This window comes from Pezoporus flaviventris, unplaced genomic scaffold (assembly GCF_033815535.1).
Source record: "Pezoporus flaviventris isolate CSIRO_AGI_PZ_B2104156 unplaced genomic scaffold, CSIRO_AGI_Pfla_v1 ptg000002l, whole genome shotgun sequence".
In the NCBI taxonomy this organism is placed as follows: domain Eukaryota; kingdom Metazoa; phylum Chordata; class Aves; order Psittaciformes; family Psittacidae; genus Pezoporus; species Pezoporus flaviventris.
Window position 1 is genome coordinate 92,698,578 of NW_026892550.1, and position 22,702 is coordinate 92,721,279.

A 22,702-nucleotide genomic window follows, 5' to 3' on the forward strand; every position below is an offset into this window, starting at 1 on the left:
TGAAGTCTTCCACTGACAGCTAGATACTGCGATGTAACCTGCAACTCAGCAAGTCTGTTTGAAGATGGAGGAGCCGTTTGAGCAAGGAAGGAAAGGAAGGGAAAATGTCTGGTGGGAAGCAAAGAAACCTTTTTTCTAAGGGTGAGGGGAGATCATACATAGACTTACTGGCTTGTGAAAATCAGAGCAGAAGAATTCCTTTCTGCCTTTATACTGCAATGCAAAATAAATTCTGCCTATATCTTGTGAAGTCGCATATTCTCCTCGTCTGCAGTTTTTATATGCATACCTCCTGATAGTCCCAATGACATAGAATTTCCTCAGCTACTCTCATAAAGCTGGATTTGAAACTGTGTGGCTGCCTTGGATGTTGGACAACTTCAGATCAACTCTTCTCACCAGTTTTCTTTTTCTTCGTCTATATACTATAATACTTATCATTTATTATTAACTGCTGTTGAAATAGGTGAAACATACTTTAAAAATATTATTCAAATTAAAGGTTTACAGAGGTAAAGGTAGGTCTCCCCACACACACTGTATATGTACAGGTAAACATAAAGTTCAGAATTATCCCTGCCTTGAAGATTGTCTGCCCTAGAGTAAAGCAAGAGCAGCACCAGAGCAAAAAGCAGAGAAATTTTTCTTAATCTTTCTCACTTCTGCTTCAGTCAATCCTCTTTTTTATCTGAAACTACATAGTCCCATGATGTGGTAGCTGTTAACATGCAGATGGGCAATGACAAGCTTCCTTCCCCTCCCTTCCCAGTTAAACAGCTCCATCTAAGTAAGTGCTTTGGGGGCTATAAAATAGGAAGTGCGACTTCCTATTTCACGGGCAATTACACAGGCTTTCCTTGAAAGGGTGTGGTCTGCTTCTTTAAAAGTGACATTTGAGGTGCACAGAAGAGGTAACAGCTATTTTGGAGACCTCCTTGCCAAGAAAAGCCTGTGGTTGGTGTATACCTTCTGCCTCCAGTTGTGGTTTTCCTGGTTTCTGCATCAGAGGATTCTGATGCTGTGAGGGGAGGCTGGACAGGGAGAGTCACTCACCAGGTTGAGGAATCACCTTCCTCACAGAGAGCTCTGGATCCAGGTAAGGGAACTGCTTCGTCCCTGGGGAAAGCAAAATGACAGTCTGTTGTCATACAACAGCTTTTGAGTCATTACAGGGTTTCTTAGCTGTAATGAGTATTCAAGGCTCAGCCAGCTGTTCTGGTGTAAGGAAGAGGCATTCAGGAGTCTGAAGGTCAATAGGAATTTAAAAGGAGATTTTCTGATGCTCCCCTAAAGTTAAAAGAGTTTCGGCTCTGTAGCATACTTGAGTAGGGTGGTCTGTTTTAAGAGAGCAGTGAGAGATGACCAAAAGGACTTGAAGTTCCAATATCAAACAGTGTAGTCCATGGTCTTTGAACCACTCAGTCTACCCTGCTGCTATTTCTACAAACTGCAACTTGTTTGGGGAGCAAGTGAAAAATTAGCATGTTGAAGAGAAATCTGAAAGTGAATGAATATGGAAACTCAACCCTTATACTTTCCAAGAGCTATGTGGCTGGGAATCAGACTATTAAGGAAAGGTAAAAAACCAGAACACCATTTCTGTTCATTGGGAAGGCTTTAGGCATGAAGAGCAGGAGGATGAGTCAATTTCAAGGCTGAGTTCTCTTCAGGATTATTTCTAGTTGCTACTCAGCTAAAAGAATCCCTGTATTTCCTTGAAAATGTGCATTTACTTCTTCATTCTTTGCTCATATTGCAAGCTCACGCCATAGGAAAAGATGGATTTTGTCCTACAATCAATACTTGGTAGCAGTTACTTCTAAATGTCACTCCAACATGAAGCCTAAAAAAGTTCCCTAATTTAGTTTTACTTCTGTTTATGTGAAATGAAAACAAGAAGCTCCACAATAAGCAGAGCAAGAGAGTAACCAGAGGGCAATGAAAACAATTATGTTCTGAATTAGGATCAAGCTTGTACGCAAAGGACAGTATGAACATGAAAGAGATTTTCATCCTTCTCCTGAACCTGTATTTGGCCTTCAGTGTCCAAGACACTAGAGGTGAGTTTAAAATTTATCTTTTCTTTTATCCACACATTATTGCCTTTCTTTTTGTATTTGTCTCCTTCTTTCAGCTTATGCTTTCCCTCATTTTCTGCTTGCTTTTCTGCTTCCTTCTACCACCATCTTCTATGCTGTAGATCTTGATCAAAACCAGGGGGTAGCAGGTGCATGTGCAGACAAGTCATCACAATGTGTATTGGTGGTATGGATATGTGAAATACTGGACAAATAGATGAGATGAACAAGCTGACTGGTAATGAGTAAATAGGAAGGAAGAATAGACCCTGATAGAGAAAACATAGGAAAATGAAGGGCTGTATGATTCAGATGCCGGTGTACAGGAGTGGAGACAAGTGGACAGACACAAGACAAGGGCTGGGATGCAGGTGGGTACCAACAGCAGCACCCAGATGACTTTATTTTCTTCTTGTGGAATTTCTGACAGAGACCATATGCATACTCATTGCTTGTGTTTCTACGTTTAATGTTGTTCCTCTTCTGACACAATGAGAGATACTTCTCCTTTTCTCTTCTTCTCTTTCTCCTTTTCTCTTATTTCGTTCTTTCATTATTTTGTTTTCTTTTGCTCTTTTTCTTTCGCTCTTTTTCTTTCTCTTGTTTTTTTTTCTTGTTCTTCTTTCTCCCTCCCCTCCTCTTCCCTCCCCTCCCTTCTCATTCCTTTCCCTTACTTCCCTTTTTTGCCTGTAAAAAGCCCCTCAACCAAGCTGATAGCAGTTCTCAAGAAAAATTATTTGTGAGATCAGACTAATGTGTGCATGTTGACATCTCTGTCATCCAGAGGTCATATCCCAATAGCGCAGCACAGATATCAAATTCAGAGAAAATGTCACTATTTACATTTGAAATCACTATATCTTTTTTTCCTGAATCCTTTCTCAGAGACCATCCCTATGAAAAGCCTAAGCTGCTACAATGACTACAACTCACAGGTGACCTGTACCTGGATGGAGCATTCAGAGGCTCATGCCCTTGTTGGTATGATGCTTTACCAAAGGGATATTATAATGTAAGTACCTGGAAAGTACTGTGCTGGATAAAAGTCCAAAGGGAAATTGGCTACAACTTGGAATCCTGGGGACCAGCAGTCAGGTTTTCAGAAAGTATGGCCACCTCTCTCTCACTGGATTAAAGTAACAGTTATGCCTTCTTATGAGTCCTCTTCTAGGAAGGGAGGAATGGATAGGGTGTGCTAGTGAAGTTATTCTAATAACCTTTACTGTTACTTTCCCATAATTTTGTTGAGGGATCATAGATATGAAGTAAGGTGGGGCAGATAGGTTAATATTAGTGGAGTGGAGAAGATGGTGTCAGAACAAGTATAAGCCTGAGTGTTGTTTATAAACCTAAAAGGGAGGAGACATTCCTCCTGTTGTTTTTCCCATTTAGGAACATCACTGAGAGTATGGTTTTGATCACTTCTGAGAAACATGTATAGGCTCTGTGTCTGTGAGATAGACAAGACTGGTAAGATCATCTGTGGTATCGCTTTTCCTCCCAGAGATACTGATACGTTTATGACAGTATCTCTCTGTCACATCTGTTTCCTTATAAAAAGGGAAACGCATCACCAGACTATCAGTTGTGAGGATAAGAAAGGACAGAGAGGGAGGAATAGTCATGGCAGAAAGGAAGACAAAGAAGGAAAGCTGAGAGGAAAATGTGTTAGAGTCTGGGGATACAGGAAGGAAAGGAAAGAGAAAGAACTCTTGATTTTATTGTAAAGAAGAGAGAATTGATAGAGCTGAAAGAATCTGAGATCTTTGGAACAGGGCCTTGAAGCTAATGCTTCTATGAAAAGATGATATAAAATTACTTGGACCCTTGGAAGATTTTCTGGAATATCGTTGCATGATGGGAGTGTGTGGCTCATGCAGGAAACATGACTGAAGTGAATTAATCAGACAAGCAGGTATTAAGAGTGGACAGTCACACAGCTGAAATCAAAATGGCCAATGGTTAAACAAGGACAGCTCACAGATGAAGAATAGTTGACTAAATTCCAAACCATAAGGTGCTGATGATGAATAGATAGAAATATATTCAGGACTTCACGACCCATGGGCTGAATCTTATTTAAGGGTATGCACATGTAGGGTCAGTCCCACCCATACTTCAGGAATATATCCCTGTTTTCCTTGCTAATACCCAAGTTTTAAAAATAGCAATAGCACTGAATAACGTTTGCTGACATATAGCCGGCTAGGAGACTCTATCCTATCCTGGAAGACAATATTTGGCTTTAGATATGCACAACTTAATGTTTCTCATCTGAACTGGAACAATCTAATATGCTGGGCATGAAGCCACCAGCACAAACAAGATTCCAGAGGGCACAAAAGAAGCCACACATCTCTCCAGCAGCTCAGGCTACTGCAAGCACACAAAGCTTATCCTCTCCTGCCTATTTTAAAATATTGCTTCTAATTTTCATGATACTCCTTGGCCTGGAGAAAGGCTATCTAAAAGAATGATTAACATTCTGGCTGGGATCCTTAATGAATAAGTAAGGTCCCTTGGCAGAGCAGAACTGCTGAGGATACAGAAGCACATTCTGGCTGCAGAAAGTTTTCTAAGTGCCTTTCTGGGACTGCAAAATGAACATCTTCAAGAAGATAAGGATCATCAGAGACTTCACTGTGTTTCACTCCCGATAAAAGGTGCATTTCCATGACATTATTTTTCATTTCCTCGCACAAAACCTATGAGATTATGTGGAGTTAGGCTAAACAAATAACAAAAATAGACTGGTACCAGAAGATAACATTCTGCTGCACAACCTTGAAATGGGATGGCATTTGACAAAAACGCTGGTGTTAAGCAAAACAGGACTAATAGATACAATGAAAAGAGGATATGAGTAAATTATAACAGAATGGAATGGAATTGGTTTCTAGCACTTAATTTAGCATTAACTATAGGTCTCTGAATCAGATCTTTATAGATCACTTTTTCTATACACAGGAACAACAAGGAAATGTTCTGCAAACACCAGAGAGAAAATGACTTATATGAAGTGCCAGACTCCTATGTGCACTGGGTTTGTTGTAACGCTACAGACGATTTTGGAATAGGAGTGAATTATACTTACAGCTTCAAACCTAGCAAGATGCTTCAAGCAGAACTTACTCTTGATCTTTTCCAAAATGGTAAGCATTAAAGACCAGATTCTCATTTTTCCAATGAACATTAGGGATCCTTGCGTTTCAATCAGAAAGTGAATTCCACTTCCATTGTGAAAACTGCCAAAGAGTTCCACGTTGAGAGGATGGGGTGGGGAAGGGAGAGGGCAAGATTAGGGGAGAATCTGGAGCTGGAGGGGAAACTCAAGCAGGAAGTACTTGGCGTGGCGGGGATAAAACATTCTGGAAATAGAGAAGCTTACCTAGGTGTTTTCTTCTCCTCTTCATGTCCTTGTCCTCACTATCTCCTCTCATGGGTTGTACCTTCACCAGTTCAGACCCTCCCACCTCAAAACCTCTCGGTCAGCTTGATGACATCAGGAGACTTCTTGCTGACCTGGAAAGCCGCTGATGGAAGCCAAGGGCTGGGCAACACACTGGAGTATGAAGTCACCTACAAGAGGGACTGGGAGCCCTGGGAGGTAAGAGCGGAGGAGCTGGGCTGTCCTGCTTTGGGCAGTAAGGAGCCTACGGTAGAAGTTGTGCAAATGAACGGCCTTTCCATTCTCAGGCACTATGAGGAGATGCCACAAAGGTAGTTTCAGGTCAGGCAGAAGGGGCTGTCTTTCTGTTTGCAAGAGACTTACCCAGTGAAACACCATTTGTCCTGAGCTGAGTGCAAAGATCTGTTCTTCACTGACAAAAATGCACTGCACTTGGGGTTTGATTTGAAATTGGTTTTGCCCTGAATCCCTCTCAAATGGAATTAAATCACAGTCCAATAGAAGCTTGTGGGTTCATGTGAGAAAATGGCAAAATGCATTTGAAGCTGCTTCCCTTTTCAGAAGGATATGTTTTGGTCTTCAGTTTTTAAGAGTCCTTATTCTTTGCCCTATCGTTTCCCCTCATGTGCTTATGTTTCTGTTCTGTACCTGTCAGTGTGACCTTTAGTTTTTAAGTGAAGTATCTTGGTCAGATTGCCATAGAATTCTGCACTGATCAGTTGTCAGTTATGAACTTGTGTAGCTAGTGCAGAATATGATTTGGACTCTGCATGATCAGGGTACTGCCTGTGCCATGCTGACAGCATGCACGCTGAAGCCTCTCTAGTATGAGAGCAGGGAGCACTGCATGGCAGCATGTGCATGGACCATCATCTGAGGCACTACTTGGAGGTGCAGCGTGGCAGTTTCTCTCTTTCCCTGTCTTCCCTCCACTCTTCCATTCCCCAACTCTCCAATATCCTCCCTCCCCACTCTCCAACCTTTCCCCCTACAACAGAAAGCTGCCTCGCTCTTGCTCTCCAACACCACACGGTGCCATCTCAGCCACAAGGACCTTGTCCCAGGGAGCAGCTACGCTGCCCGTGTGCGAGCCAGACCAGGGCGAGACAGCGGCTTCTCTGGGAAGTACAGCGAGTGGAGCACGAAGGTGTCATGGGAGACCCCTGAAGGTAACATGGGATGGAGTGGGGCTATGCAGGGGTGGAAGCATTGGTTGAGAAGCCAGACCTTCCCTGTCCCTTACCTTGCTCTCATCTTCTCTGAAGGTGACCTTCAGCCCAGGAACCTTCGCTGCCTCTTCAATGGTGCAGATACTCTGACCTGCAGCTGGGAAGTGAAGAAAGTGATCACTACCTCTCTCCTCTTTGGCTTGTTCTTTAGGGCCACTCCGACATCAGAGTATGTGCTTGGCCCATGGCAGCATGTCTGTGCCTCTCCCATGAACTTTCTGCTCTATCCCATTCCCCCAGTCTCAGCACAACCTCTTTTTCTCCCCTCAGAGAAGAGGAATGCTCTCCTGTGCATGAGAAGGCTTTGCCTCATGTTCCATATGTGGTCCAAAGCTGTGAGATCCCTGTTAGCAACTACAGCAGTCAGAGCCAGTACCATGTGTCTGTCCGGGTCAAGACGGAGGAGAAAGTGTTTGAAGCCTACAAGAGCAGTGAGTTGCTGTATTGTTTCTTACATTTGCTGGCTGTTTCTTGGAGACATGCCTGTCTGGGTGAGTGTGGCTGAGAACACTGGTCATGGGGAGAAGCAGGTGGGAAGAGGAAAAGACTGGGACTGATGAAAGGAACTGGACTCTGGAGGCACTGGATGGGGTAGGACTCCTCTGCTGAATAAGGTTTGTTAGGTGGATCATCTCTGCCTGGGTGTATCTGGAGGTACTTGGTGCTCTTTTCATAGACTAAAGCTGGGAATGCTCCTGCAGTGGGAGAAAATATCAGGCAGTAGCTCTCAGAGAGCTGGAAATCTCTGTAAATGTGGTGGACCAGCACAGATGTTTCAAATATTGCTTTGCTGCTTTTCTGTACGCAGGGAGTGCTGTCAGCATTAATGGATATGGATTTTCTGCTATTTAGTGGCCTATTGGTTTATGTATTTGACTAGAAAATGAAGATGCAGGGAATTAAGAAGTGTTAAAAGGCTGAGACCTCCTACACTGCATGAAACAAAATTGTTTTCAGTCTCTGGAAATTGCTCACAGTGGTGAAAGGAAGTGCTGGACCGATACGTTGGTAAATACCCTGATGCATTCTATGTGTTCCAGTTAAGGTGCTGCCACCTGCAAATGTATCAGTTACAGCGACAGAGAACAAAGAGTATGAACTGAGCTGGATAAAACACACTTTGAGATACAACTTCATAAAACAGAGATACCAAGTTGAGTACTGGGAAAACAATCAACATAAAAAGGTAAGTCTTAGAAAGTGCAGGAGGCCTGGATTTCTCTTTACTGGACAAATGGGAAAGATGGTTTCTCTCACCTTCACCATTTGTGCTTCTTTTTTCTTCCCAGACTCTCCAGAAGTTAAATATCAACAATGATGAACCTCCCTTCATCTTCACCCTGCAGATGTTGTCATCTTCTACAGAATATAGGGGGAGAATGCGTGCAAGGGTGAATACACCTCTGGATTACGAGGGGCCTTGGAGTGAATGGAGTGAGGAGTTCACCTGGAAGACTGAGAATGGTACTTTTCATGCAGGCTGCTTCAATAAGGTTTTGTGGGCTGTAAATGGCTGAAATATCTCTATAGAAAACTACATTATCTCAGCGGTGGTTAAAGTTAGGTCCAGACATGAGCTATCTGGGGCTGCTTAACAAAGTGGCTGTTCTGTCTGCATCCTTGCAGAACAGCAGCAGTGTAAATGAAGGAGCTGAGTAGGAATGACCTTTTAAGCTTTTTTGCTACTTCTCTCATACAAGGTGAGTACAGTTTTCCAAACAGAGAATCAAGCAAAGATCCTGACCAAAAGATCATCCTTGTTTTCTGATTCGAGCAGTCCATTCTGCTATCAGTGATTGAAGAGCCCAAGACTGCAGGAAGACGGACTATAAGCCATCAAGTCTTTTATACTGTAGAGTGACTATAAGATTGCATAAAGCACACAGTAGAGCCTACTGGAGATGAAATCTTTACTTATTTTTGCTGTTTCTGGACTTGGAGGCAGAATGTCCACACCAGAGTGAAAACCTGTAATGGGAAGCCGCCACTTTGAAGGTGGATACCTATTTCTCTTTTCTCTGTTTCAGTTTTGCCACCAGTGGTTCTCCCAGTGATGCTCCCAGCTCTCATCATCACTTTGCTAACAGCTGCTTATTGCAGCTATAAGTGTTTCCTCAGGTAAGCTTGTGTTGTGAGGGTTAGCAGTGTGCTGGCCATGTGGGTGGCATAAAGGCTGAGGTACTTCTTGTCCCCCATGAGAGAGAAGTCTATTTGGAGATGTGCCTTGGTGTGCAATGGGCAGCCTTGTGCATGTCTGTGCAAGGGTGAGAGCTGGGTGCTGGCAGTGTCTTGCTGTGCAGAGCAGCTTGGTGTTTGGGGTGCAATCTATTATGGTTGAATGTTGAGAAGCAAATCTGGAAAACTTTGTTTTGTTGCAGGAAGAAGAAAATGTGGGAGGAGAAGATTCCAAACCCCAGCAAAAGTCTCCTGATCCAGAGCTACCTGGGGGTAAGAAGGACCTGTACCTTGAAGGGTTCATTATTTCTCTATTTCAGGACTTCAGATATTCTTAGGAACTCTTACTCTCTCCACAATGAAAAGGTATTTTCTTTAGTCTATGCCTTATTATTAGAGAAGTTCTGGTCATATTCAACATAAGTCAAGCACAACACAAAGTCTACTGCTAGACGAAGAAGTCTAGCTTCAAGGCAGCAGGAACCATCAGACTCATAAAGACCTTTGGTAGATGATCAAGAGGGGTCCTGCTGTAACATCCACTAGGTCCTTCAGAACTCTAGGATGAATCCCATCAAACCCATGGACTTACGAACATTCAGCTGATACAGTCAGTCCCTTAGGGTTTCAGTGTCCACAAGCAGAAAGTCACTGTTCCCACACTCATGGTCCTCTGACTCAGAGAACTAGACAGCCAAAGGTCTATCAGTATTATTAAAGACTGAGGCAAAATAATCCATTGAATGCCTCTGCTTTTTCATCATCCCTATTAGTCAGGTAACCATCATCAACAGATATTGGTCTAATGTTTTCTTTAGATCTCCTTTTGCTAGTAACGTACTTAAAAAAGCCCTTCTTGTTGTCTGATACAACACTGGCCAGCTTCAGCTCTTGGAGCTTTGGCCTTTCATGCTTTCTCCCCGCACATATGAACAACAGCTCTGTAATCTTCCTGTGAAGTTTGACCTTGCTTCCACAGATCATACAATTTCTTTTTCCTCTTGGTCTCCAGAAGTAATTCCCTGTTCAGACTAGGTGGTTGTCTGGCCCACTTGCTTGACTTATGAGGCAGTACCACTGTGCTTTTAAAAGGTGGATTCTAAAACTGGCTCTCACTTGTGGACTCATAAGCCCTCAAAAGTAGATTCCTAGAGAAGACTTTAAAGTAGCTCCCCAAATAGCTTACATTTTGTTGTCTTGAAATCCGGGTAGCAACTGTGCTGTCCTTTTTCTTATTACTCTGAAAATTTTAAACTCGATCATTCATGATCACTGTGGCCAAGAGAGCCACCTACCATCACACCTCCTACTAGTCCTTCTCTGTTCACACATAACAAGACTGGGAGGGCATCTTTCCTTTTTGACTCACTGAGGACTTGTAGTTTGGTCACTGGTAAGGCAATATAGGTTTGAAGTAAGCGACTTCTGGAAAACAGAACACACCTTCTAGTGGAGCTGTATCCTTGTTGCCAGATGCTATAGGCTCTCCTTTTTGTTTTCCTTGTCCATGGTTCTTGATTCTACTGCCAGTGAGACACTGCTCTTTTGCCATGTCTGCTTTTTCATTTTCAGAAAGTGCATTTAGGACACAGGCCAACAAGCAGCCAGCTGGACTTCAACAAATGCAGTCTTTCAGAGAAGATGGAGCAGGCTAGCTTCCTTCAAGTTGTGGACAAGTAAGTGAACAGCACATTACAGTGACACTGTGGCTGAGAGTCTCGAAGAGCTCCCTAAGTCATGGCAGGATATAATCAAATGTTCTGTCACTAGAAACTCTATTCAAGTTGATTTTGGGCAGGGGATACAATTTTTTGCTATGTGGATTAGTCTGCTTCTCCAAGAAAGATTTTTTCCTAACCCTATGTGTAACTGTGTGTCTTTTCAACTAAACTTGTTTTATATTTGATGTTTACCACAATAATACCTCTCATGAGCAACTTTGAACTTTCCCACATTTAGGCAGATGAAGACTTTGACAGAGTCTCCTGAAGAGCAGGCTAAAAAGACAGATATTTCCCCTGTGGCACTGGACCTACAAAACTCATACCATGCTTTAAATGAGACAGAGCATGCCCTAGTTGTCTGCTCGAGTCAGGCTGTTCTTCATTCCTTTCCTGTTTCAAGGAGGAGTAGTGCTGATGCAGGTATTGCTTCCCAGGCAGCAATCCGTTGCTTGGCTTTCAATGGTCCGTACTTGTACTGCCCTGTGGCGTCCTCCCAGCCCGATATGCATCAGACCTTGGAAAAGGACCCAGTGGGACTTCGTGAGAAATCAGTTTCCCTTCAGTATGTGACCCTACCAAAGGAAGACTATCCACAGTCTCCACAGAGGCAAAACCAGCCAGGAAAAGGTCCTCCACAGCCCTTCCTGCTCCCAGCTGAGAAGGAAATGATGCAACACCCCGATGATGAGGAAGAAGTCTCACCAGCTCCACCAGCCTGTGGGGAAGGCACAAAAGTGAGAAAAGAACAGAAATCTCCAGAGGCTCTTGGCTGTATCACATCTCCTCAGCTGTGCCCCTTGGAGTACATCACCACAGAGAGCCTGTCACTGCCATCAGCCAGCGGCTCCACTCATCCACCGCTCGTCACTGCTGGGGAGCTGCCCTTTGACTCAAAGGAGTCCCAGAGCCCCAGTGACTGCTCTGGCCATGAGTCTTCTCCTGGGAAATCCGGTGTCATGGCCCCATTTTCAGGTCAGTCACCAACCTCTTCTCCTGAATTGCACCCGGATACATTTGGAGACTATCTTGCTGTCCCTGTAGATGTCCATGGACATTCAGATCCCACAAAGACTTGTTTGCCTGTCCTACAGAAGGGAAATGATCTTCCCAAAAAGCAGCTTTTATCAGGGGGTAACTTGGTGGTGTTAAACCCTGACAGCACTGAGCCAGTTTTCCTCTGTCAGGTTGGTGACTATTGCTTCCACAGCTTAAAACCCAGTGGGAAGATGGATGTCAGTCAGGAAGACCACCAAGTCAAGAAACTTTCTGAAGTCAAGACACCACCTGAGAAGTCTGTATCTGATGATGAATCCATTACTGGCAGGGAAAAGGCTGTATCAAAAATGCAGGCTATTCAGCTTTTCAAAAACCTGAAATCAGATGATTACTTTTCCTGGCAGCAATCTTTGGGGATCACAGAAACCCATTAAATGGGCAAATGTTAATGAATACCAAAGATACAGGTAACTGAAAAAAGTTCCAATTACCTGATGGAAATGAACCCCCAAACCTAGGAATAAATAAATACCAGTTCCCTCTTTGAGCTTCCAGTGCAATGTGTTGAAAGGCCTGAAGTAGCTCAATATCCTTCTCAATGACCTTCACAGATTTGGCATGGAAGACAATCCAAATATTGCCCTTTGGTATTTTTGCAAACTTTCTGTCTTATCCACAAAGAGCATTTTATCCTCCTCATGATCCTGTGACAGATCACAGTCATCTTGCAATGGTACCAGATTGCCTGAGGCAAAACTTGGAGGCAGGAAATGCAGACTTAGCAGCATAAAATGTTATCAGAAGAAGACAGGCTTGGAAACCTTGGAAGGAAACTTATATTCTTGAGAGCAATTTTGTTGAACTTCTGTGTTGTATAAAATAGATCTTAGAGTCACCAAGGAGCTTCCATATCTCTACCTTTCCACTACCGGCATGAAATGGGTATTGTCTAAGGTGAAAGAAAACCAGACAGTAATAGAAGGGTAAATAAAAAATGAGAAAAAATTGTTGAAGTCCAGGACACCTTTCTCAATGTTAAAGTTGAGTATGGAATATTCTAAGGGTAAGAAGAGAACATTACTGGGATACATAAAGAACGTTACTGGGATACATAAAGTAGGCTGTAGAGAACCATGAGGGAAACAATACATTACTGAAAGAAAATCCAAGGGCTCACAGTGCGCAGTGAGTGGAGGAGAAGGGGGCAGGTAACAGAAAATGACAGGTAAGAAATGTTGTGAAGGTGCACAAGTCTCTATCTGCTGGGGTTTCTCTATTTCTAAGTGTTAAAGTACTGTATTTTCCTTTAAGTTCATTGGGTGTTTATGCATGATATAATTACTCTATTTATATTCTTCTTTTCATTTTTTCTTCTTCTGAGAAAAAAGCTGTGTTGAGAAAGAGGAGCCATTTTTTCCCCCCGTTCTGCTGTAAAGAAAGTGGTGCAAAGTAAGAGCATTTGTTCTGAGCTGCCACTGTGTGATAAGTAAAAGGCTTTGGTTTCATAGCTGAAGGGGGGCTTGCATTCCAAAAAATCGTGTTTCTTTTTTCAATTATAATGTGTGTACTAATAAAAAATATTATTTCTTCCTATAAATGTTCCCTTCCATATGTTAAGGGCATTGTGGTTACGATATCATTACTATTAGCTCAACTGATCTGGCCTCAAAAAGTTCTGTAGCTTCGGCTATGTCACCTGTGAGGTAGGATGTTTCCTCCTGATTTTGCCGTATTATTTCACAGAGATAATGGGAAGGAGCTTTGTGTTTGTGCCAGCTGATTCCTCCTGCTGGGGTAATGGGACAGGGCTGATTCAGAATTGCAGTAAAATGCATTGTATTTTTTTTCAGAATTTAAATCTTTCTAAGTACCATTCCAAATCTGAAAGGTGAGCAAATTCAGCTTGGTGTTCTTCATAGCAAAAGGCAAGCAGTTGCAGTCTCTGATAGAGAACACCGACGAACACTTCAAGGGATTTTCAATTTAGTCCTTTCCTAATCAGTGGATTTTTTTGCTAGTCTCTTCTTCGGCCTTTTCTGAGTAGCACAAACAATTTCTTCCAGGCTGTATGACTGCACTCTATCTAGGCAGGTACTAAAAGGAGATATTCAAATTCATATGCAAATTTGGTATCTGGATTCATATTTTTGATATGCATCATTTTGTTAGACCCTGAATTGCTGTGGTTTTATTAATCAGGAATAATAGCTTGTGGAAGAACTTTTATTTAGCTCAGTGGCTTTCGGATGAAGCTCGTTTGCATTGTGATCAGTACTCACATACTCAGTGAACAGCTATCCATTCCTCCTGTCTTCTACACTTCACTGGGCATTTGCAGAAGCTGCTTTTTGGAGACAGGATTTACACATACAAGAATACTTGTATCATATCATGATGTCATATCATATCGTGACCCCACAGAGCAGATATTATGATCTGAAGACCATCTCAGGAGCCTGGAACTTCCAGAGTAACATGCAATTGACAGGATAGGGGAGCTAAACAGTGGTTTTCTTTTGCAACTATAATAATAGTTTTAGGCAGAACGAGTTTCTGCTCTAGGGACTCATTGTTCAATATCCACCGAAGCATCATTTAATAAAATATGTACTGAACACTGGAAGCAGAGGTCATATCTCAGAGCTCTGCAGTACCAAAGGAATCCACTTCTTACTGGGTTATAGAATCAAAGCTCTTACAAATCTACAGTTCTCTTCTGCATGAGGTCCAGCTGCAGTGGGGGTGGTAAAAAGCATTGTACAATCCTGTAGCCTGGTGATTCAAGACTTAGGAGCTGTTGTGAGTACCAGGTCTTCAACTTCCTGATCACTACCTTGGGCCACAGATTTACTGTGCAAAAGGAGTTTGCTGCTACCTTCTCCAGCGCTAAGTTCTGATATGCAGGAGAGAAATCATCATTCTGATGATTCAGGAGTCAATTATGACATGCTCCTCTCTGCAGGGCTTCCTTCCCACTAAGTAGTTCCAGCTCTGATATACAGTTCTCGCCTGTATATCAGAGTGATGATTCACCAGTGCCTGCTGTAGAGTGAAGAAAGGAGAGGTAAGCATCTCAATACTGTAAATCACATTTTACAACTCTGTTTACATTCAAAACACAGTTATGAAATCATTGCAACCCTTTCATTATGGTATGCTCAAACACCAAAGACATTACCTATGTTTTAACAGCAGGCATTTTTCAATTCATTGTTCTAAGCAATCAGTTTATTATTCCCTTATCATAATCTTCCTCAACCAGAAACGTATTACCTGAATTTGCATGAGATTAGGGAAGCAAGTATATTGTGACCTCAATAGCTGTAATTAAGATCCTGGTTGAGCTGTTGCTCTGTTTCTGTTGGCTTGGGGGTTGTCTTTTATGTAAGAAAGGAAAACCGATCTGAATGGTTTGCTGAGAAAGGAAGCCTGCAGTGAAAAGCCCTCAAAAACCTCAGGGAACAGTAGCTGGAGAATTTCTGAGAACCCTGCATCTCTGCATGGTAATGAAAAACAAACCCAACCTATCCTGCCAGGCGCTGTGTAGTTTCTTGTTCATTCAGTCAAACACGTTTGTACAAACAATCTTACTTCCATACAGCTCCAATGAATGATCTCTGCCTCTTCTCCTCTTCTCCTCTGCATGTTCCCTCTGCTCTCACTGCAGCGCTGAAATTTCCATGAAAAGAAACCCTGCATGCCACGTTCTGTACATGGGGAATATGTAGTACATGTAGCTTCATGCCTTTTTTGGCCCCTTTTAAGTCCTTCCAAGCGGCTGCCAGGATTCCATATGCTCCAGCCTTGATCCTAACAACTCCTCGTATTACACGATGGGTGTTTCACCATGGTGTTAGGTGGGTGGACCCAGACTTCTCTGCAAACTTTCTCAACATGAGCCACCTTTGGGGCAAAATCTTTGTATGTTCATTGTGTCCTTTCCAGTTTGCTGGTAGAGAAGCAGATGATAGTCCTTGCTCTTGGAGGCTAATTTGTTTGCCTAAAAAAGTAGACGTAAAGCTATCTGAAACAATTATATGGCTTTTTCTATTCCCTTTTAAAAAAATACTGCAGCTCCCTGTTCACAGCATGTGGACACATTGCAAACTTTCGAGATGAGCACTTCTGCATCTACTGTAGCCTTACAGTGTAATTCTATCCTGTTTGTCCTGCTACATTCAGGATGCTGATGCATGTTTTGAGTTTATTTCACTCACTGCAGATTCATGATGGATTCACAATGCTGTTTCACCACCTAAAGACACCCTTTTCTCCCCTTTTACCTGCAGCAGACTGTAATATAGGAACAGAAGACTAACACATTGGGTCTAAATAGTCATTTTATCTTGCCCAGTATTCTGTGTTTGCTGATATTTGCTGTGGATGCATAAAGCCAGGGTGTAGTAAACATAGAAAAGTATACAGTAAATAACTAAATCCCAACTGATATATTTACCTGGTACCGGGCCCAGAGCCTTCCTGATGTGGAGGTTATATCTAAGCTGTTGTAGATAATATGTACTTAATGGCTCTGGCCTTTAGAAATTTAACAAATCCTTTTCTAAACCACTTAATTTTGGCTTCATAATGTTTAATAGTAAAGCATTAATCAAATTGCTTATAAATAAAAACATTCAAAAAAAAAAAAAAGCCCACATTTTCCTGGATTCATTTTGTGCCAGTTACATGATAAGCTGTTCCTTTGTTTTTGTTGTAGGATAATTAATAATTCATCATTCCTTACTCATCATCTCCTGTCTGAGATACCATAAACTTCTGTCAAATCATCTCTTCATCGTTTCTTTTTCCAGACAGAAGAATTCCATAGTAATTATTCTCTCTTCCTGTAGATCATATTTTTCTGATAACACTTCTATACTTTTTCTATTTCTACACAGTACTCTACAGTATTCCTTCAGAGATGAGATGGCAAGAACTCAATATGATATTCAAGAAACATATTATTTAACTAGTCTATGATAATTGGACTCACCCATTACTATTACTTTTCTTCTCTCACAGCTTCTTTGATCTTATTTAATAGCTAGAATTCTTTATTTCTACATGTTCATGAACACCAAATTGATCAATTGATTGAGCCCTGCGGAGAAGGACTTGACAATAATGGTGGATGAAAACTTAGATATGAGCCAGGATTGTGAACTTGCACCACAGAAAGTTAGTCGTATCCTGAACTGTATAAAAACGAGTGTGGCCAGCATATGGAGGGAGGTGGTTCTGCCTCTCTATTCTACCCTTGTGAGAGGAGGACTGTGTCCAGCTCTGGGCACAGAACTGATCAGAGAGCTGGACCACCCTTCCTATGAAGAAAGGCTGAGAGAGCTGCAGTTGTTCAGCCTGGAGAAGAGAAGGCTCTGGGGAGACCTTAGAGCAGCTTCCAGTGCCTAAAGGGGGCTTATAAGAAACACAGAGAAAGACTTTTTACCAAGACCTGTAGTACAGGACAAGGGATATTAGCTTTAAAGTGAAAGAGGATAGATTTAGATTGGGTATAAGAAAGAGGTTTTTTACGAGAAGGCTGGTGAGACACAGGAACGAGTTGCCCAGAGAAGCTGTGGATGCCCCACCACTGGAAGTGTTCAAAGTTAGGCTGGAGAGGGCTTTGAGCAATCTGGTCTAGTGGCAGGTGTCCCTGCCCATGGCAGGGGGTTTGAACCCTTCTAACCCAACCCATTCTATGAATCTATGGTACTATGGTTGTAATTTAACCACCCATTTATACATAATAACACAGCGGTTTCTCCATCATCATTAGGTTGCAGTACCCCAAATAAAATTTTGTCTTTCTCAGCCACCCAGATCTCTCAGGTGAGAGAGATGATGAGATCTCTCATCATTCAGTCTCCCAGTTCATTTAAAGTTATGTTGAAGATTATAAATTCCTGGGAGAACTCAGTTAAAGCTTTTCTCCAGTATGGAAACTAACCATTAATTTATCTCATTTGTTTTCTGACTTTAACTAACTCTAACCTACATGAGAACCTTCCTTTTATCTCTTAGTTTCTTGGAACTGCACTGCTGAGGAACTTCATCAAGCTTTGTAGACACCTAGGTATAGTGCTCTAATTGGATAACTCTGTATCTGTTTGCTTCTGGAGTTCTTCCAAGAACTCTACTAGTTTTATGAGGCTTGATTACTCTCTACAAAGGCTGTTAACTCCTCCCTAGGACATTTCTCTCTACTATTTCTGGTTTTCATTATAGTTTGTACCACCTATCCTGTACAAAAGCCAGCTTTTGTCCAGGTCAGTAGTTCCCTGGATTCTTCTCTGAGTACTTCGCAAAATCTTGCATTTCATAGTTCTTTCTCTCCGATGTTGAGGCCTGTTAACGTGTTTCATTATTTACTGCAATTACTTGATTTGTCAAGAGTCCACAGATTTTATTACAAGAAAGTAATTGAGTAAGAATGTAGGTTATGCAAGACTTGTAAAGAAAGTAATTATATTTTATTAAACTGAAAGATTTACTTGGAAAATATCATTATAAGCTATCGTTTTTCTCTATAGGTCTTGCCTCATTTACTTTTTCAGAACATTAAGGCTACAATAACCCTACCTTTATAGCATGGCAAGACTTACAAAAGGCCTAAGTTCACTTCTGAATTTTTAAATTATCCTTAAACAGCCCCTTTGGCACTGCAAACATCTGACCTTTTAACAGCTTCTTGGGCTTATTTTTGCCAGTCTGGTTATTTTTTTTATACATGCCTTTAAGACATTATTCTAGTAAATTGTGTCTTTTTGTTGTTTCAATTTAGGTCTTGTATATTATTCAGGACTAAATCAGTTTATTTTTTTCTAGTGAGTGCTTTCACAAATAGTTCCAAGAAGCAATCACTTACAGTGGCTAAAAAAGTAGAAGCTGTGTCTAGATCTGTACTTGCATATAAAATAGACCAAGGTCCATTTCTGGCTGTAAAAGCTGTTGACCTGGAACAGTCATGGATGATCTGAGTATCCAAGCTCTTTCTGCAACAATAGAAGGTGGCCTCTCCCACACTGCATATTGGAAAGTGTCCCTGGCTTGCTCATTGATATTAGACAAAAGCCATGGCAAAGCGTTCACTAACAGTTGAGTGGAGTCTATGATCTCATTCCAGAGGTCAACCTTTGCCTTGTCCTGGTTTAGTCTACCAGTGCAAACACAGCCTCATCACGGTTCACTGTGGTGTTTACCTAGTCTAGAACGATTGGACTCTCTCATTGTTACAGCCGTTAAGGGTCTCTGGTCATCTGTAGCATTTTGTTCACCTCCTTTTGTTCACATGATTGATAGCATAACACAAACAGCATACTGTTCTTTTTAGTGTGGCACGAAATCCTGCAGCCATTGAAATTCTGTAGAAAAACACAGTGGTTGACACATGCTCTGTTTACAGTGTAATTTCTTTAGCATTATTGTGTAAATGCAAACTACAGTTCTTGTACAAAATGTATATTTATGTACTAGTGTTCACCGAGTATCTTCTTTCATCAAACTTTCACAATGCCTACTACATTTTGGTTTTGGTTTTGTTTTTTGGTTGTTATTTTTTTCCCAGAAAAGACATTTGCCAATAGTTCTGCCATTTAAACTATATTTTAAAAGGGAAGTATTTGTGTAGGCATATTTGGGCATTTGTCTTGACTTAGTTGCATGGTTTTATATGCTCTGCTTACCTGGGTTATTGCTTTTCTTTGTTTTATTTTCTTACCTTCTATTCTATCCATTATTCTCAGTCATAGGCTTTCTGTGATTTCAGACCACACAGACAGATCAATCTGAATGATTTACTTTCCACATCTGGCACGATTGCCTTGGTTTTCCTTTTAAAATTGTCTCATAGTGGTTTTAATCTTAAATGTCAGCAGCACTGATTCTGTTTTGATTAGGTGGACCCCATCTTATATTAACTTAATGTGCTTCAAAAATTTACCAGGTACTAATAAATATAATCCCCTTTTTCCTAACACAGTTTAATCAATCATGCACTGAGCCTCTGTTATCTGACACAGCATATAAAAGCAGGACCATTGAAGAATGCTACTGTGTAGGACTGCATTTTTAGCCTTCTGGTTTAAACTTTGCTTTCAGGAGCTCGTAGCCTGCTGTTTCTTTGTTGGTGGTGTGCATGTGGGCCAGAACCACTGGGTCTTTCTTAGCACTTACTAACAGAATGTCTAGATTCTTCGTGACATGTGCCATCTTTTCAATTGAATGTGTCTTTTCTGGTAAAATGTTTGTCCACGTTTTTATTTGCTTGGTCATGAACTTATTTGGTTTATACAGATATGACAAGCCTCACAGTGTCTAAAGGATGGTTTAGTTTCATCCTCATGTCTTGGAGCTGAAAGGTTTGACTTGTGCATCCATTCAGTCAAGTTATATCTCACTCTGGTATAAAAGATTTTTAACTAACAAATGGCCTTTTGCTGTCTTAATTCACAATTGTCTGTTTTCTGAAAGGATTAATTAAAGTCTTTCTGGTCAGAGTCCATCCCAGAGTTTACCACTGAATTCATCTGGTCACTGCTTTTTATATATACCCATGAAAGCTGCTTTCACTGTGGCTCAGCAAACAAAGCAGGAGAAATCCAGGGATTTAGACTCAGCACTCCCTGCTGGTCTTTGTGTCAGAAGAATTTTCTTGAACCTCTACCCTAAGCTGCTGCTGAAGTTTGTTACTGGATTTCACCTTAGGCAGAGACCTAACATAGTAGTTAACTCCCTTTCTGATGCCTTTAGAAAGAAAGGCATCACTTCACAGCCTGATTATATAGAGGAAGTTGCCTTTCCACTTCCTAAAGGCAAAACTGTTCCAGGCCCTTGCAGCATAGGTATGTCTTGGCACAGTGATTTCTGCGCAGACTAACAAGGTAATTGATGGTGAATTTGCTACCACTGATCCAGTCACGGGCTGTGCAAGTGCAAGTTACTGTAGCAGCTTTGCTGAAAAGGCATGCCTCAGTTCCATCCAAAGGAACTTTAATCTCATGCTCAGCAAGCATTGCTCTATTGCAGAAGCACTCCATTTGATAGGTAGATTCTTTGTGTCTAAGGATGACAAAACCTAATTGGATTAAATTAAGTGAGAGGCGTAACAAGACTACTGATGGAATCACACACAGTGTGAGTGGGCTTAACAATCATGAAAAGAAGAAAGGGTAATTACTTATGAATGACTGAAGTTTCAAGAGGCATAGTGCATGAGTATTCACTACCAATTCTCAATTTTTCTCCACTGAGGTCTCTGCATGTAAGTGGGATAATTCTTCTGCCTGTTAAGAAGAAACTAAAGGAATAAGCTTACACCTCTTTTTTTAGCTGTGAAAGAAACATGAGGAAAGGTCTCTTGGGGACTACAAATTAAAAAGGTCTCCATTCTTGAGCTTATGTGGGCAACGTTCATTTTAACAGCATATCTTGAAAATTATGGCAAAGTAGCTTTCCCTTCTTTTCCCTCTCTCCTACTTACTTTGCTTTTAGCTGCTCGAAACTGTTTCTGACACACTTCCAGCTGCCATTGATTCATAAGGAATTGTGTATGCTCTGGAGGATGTAACCCAAAGTTGCTTGAAGTCTGGTACTTCCGATTGATAAAGGTCCTGCTCAAAACTGTAGTAGTCTCTTCACAGAGACTGCAGTCTAGGTTAGAGAAAACAGTAAGAAACTTCAGTGCCTCTCACTTCTTTAGATGACACCACTCCCCTGCCTTTTTTCTTTTTCAAGATTAAAAAGAAGATCTAAATATACATTAAATTACACTGTCTCCGTTTGAGTGTATTTTCCACACTCCTACTGATGCAAAGTGATCTTATCACTTAAATTAAAATATGCAATCAGAGCGTGGCTTGAATTTTAATCCCTTACACTGTGAGTTTGGTTTAAGCAGAATCCACGCTTCGAGTGTTACTATTTGATTGGAAACAGTTTTCTACAGGTCAGACTTAGCAACAGCAATGTGTCTTTAAGGCAGCATTCACAGTGTAAACTAATGTTTTATTTAATGACCATTTAACTTTATGTCAATGAATTTTCCTCTCAGAAAACATTGCACACAAGGAGAAGGATGATATAATGAACACGTTTTGAGTGCAGCTCACAAGAAAAGAGAACAGCAGCAAAGCTCAGCTTCTGTTAAGAGGCCATTACACTTTCTATAAAGGAAAATGCTGCATTTCTTGGAAATTGTTTAAGCAAAATATAACAGTGAAAAGTAGCTCCTTCACTCTTCCTCTTATTTGCATGACGTCTGATCAGGAACCTAATTTCTGGACCTATGCTATAAACAGGAAGGTCAGAGAGAACAAATCAAACATGCTCTGGTGCTGAAGACTCCAATAGGACAACTGAAAGGGAAATAAGAGCACAGGCTCATTTGAAGGGGTAGGGCTGCATGTGTCCCACTGGCAGTTGCGTTTGCACTGACTCCATGTGAAGTGATAAATGAGGAAGTCAAGTAACCACCTGCTGTGAAGCACCTGCCTTGAAGACCACTCAGCATTCAGGTAAGGCAAATGTGCTCTTAACTGTGGGGAAGGAATTGGCAAGGAGCCTTCTCTCCTCAAGCAAACAAGGACTTAAAAATCCTGTCAATCAGGTCTTAAAGTGAGGAAACAGGAGGACTGAATCTTTATTCACTAGAAATACATTTTTGTGAGTAGAAGTGGCAAGAGAGGCACGGAAGTGTTTCTTTTTGGACAGGTTTGTGATTCAATGGAACAGCAGGGTGTACTTTGTATGGATCAGATGGGTGAATCAACACGGATAATTAATTCCTTCTCATAACTTAGGGGTTATTTCTTACTCTCAAGGTGAAGGAAGGGGGTGGGAAGTCCTATCATTAGTTCCAAACAGTAAATTTTGTCCTTGTCCTCTGTGAAGAGGCAGAAAGTTTTAGCATTAATAAGTTATCTTCCTGTGAAGCCACTCTTAGAGACCCTATCAGTGCTGATGGGAGAGGTGCTTTGTGGCCAACAGAAGGCCCAAACTCTCCTAGTTAACAACCCGAGTTTTGCTTTGTGAGGTGACAAGAAGGAAGAACAGTGGCTGTAGGGTTTGCATTTGAGGAAGAACAGCCAGTGATGC

The 22,702-nt window shown here is 41.5% G+C and overlaps 1 protein-coding gene across 1 annotated transcript; it reads left to right on the forward strand.

Annotated features, from left to right (window-relative positions):
* The first annotated feature begins 917 nt into the window (after nucleotides 1-917).
* On the forward strand, nucleotides 918-13,222 carry CSF2RB (colony stimulating factor 2 receptor subunit beta). The gene is made up of 14 exons (XM_061445144.1): nucleotides 918-1,096; nucleotides 1,965-2,060; nucleotides 2,964-3,090; nucleotides 5,046-5,230; nucleotides 5,537-5,685; nucleotides 6,485-6,656; nucleotides 6,753-6,885; nucleotides 6,987-7,147; nucleotides 7,757-7,902; nucleotides 8,006-8,180; nucleotides 8,744-8,834; nucleotides 9,095-9,164; nucleotides 10,464-10,567; nucleotides 10,851-13,222. The coding sequence occupies exons 2-14, from the start codon at nucleotides 1,991-1,993 to the stop codon at nucleotides 12,043-12,045; spliced, it is 2,778 nt and encodes a 925-aa protein (XP_061301128.1). The 5' UTR covers nucleotides 918-1,096; nucleotides 1,965-1,990; the 3' UTR covers nucleotides 12,046-13,222.
* Nucleotides 13,223-22,702: the final 9,480 nt, after the last annotated feature.

Bases quoted from the DNA above. Each gene is read 5' to 3' on its own strand.
- CSF2RB (XM_061445144.1), top strand. From the start codon at position 1,991: ATGAACATGAAAGAGATTTTCATCCTTCTCCTGAACCTGTATTTGGCC. The intron at 7,148-7,756 runs GTGAGTTGCTGT...TATGTGTTCCAG, and splicing joins GTTTGAAGCCTACAAGAGCA to TTAAGGTGCTGCCACCTGCA. The intron at 9,165-10,463 runs GTAAGAAGGACC...TTTCATTTTCAG, and splicing joins TGATCCAGAGCTACCTGGGG to AAAGTGCATTTAGGACACAG.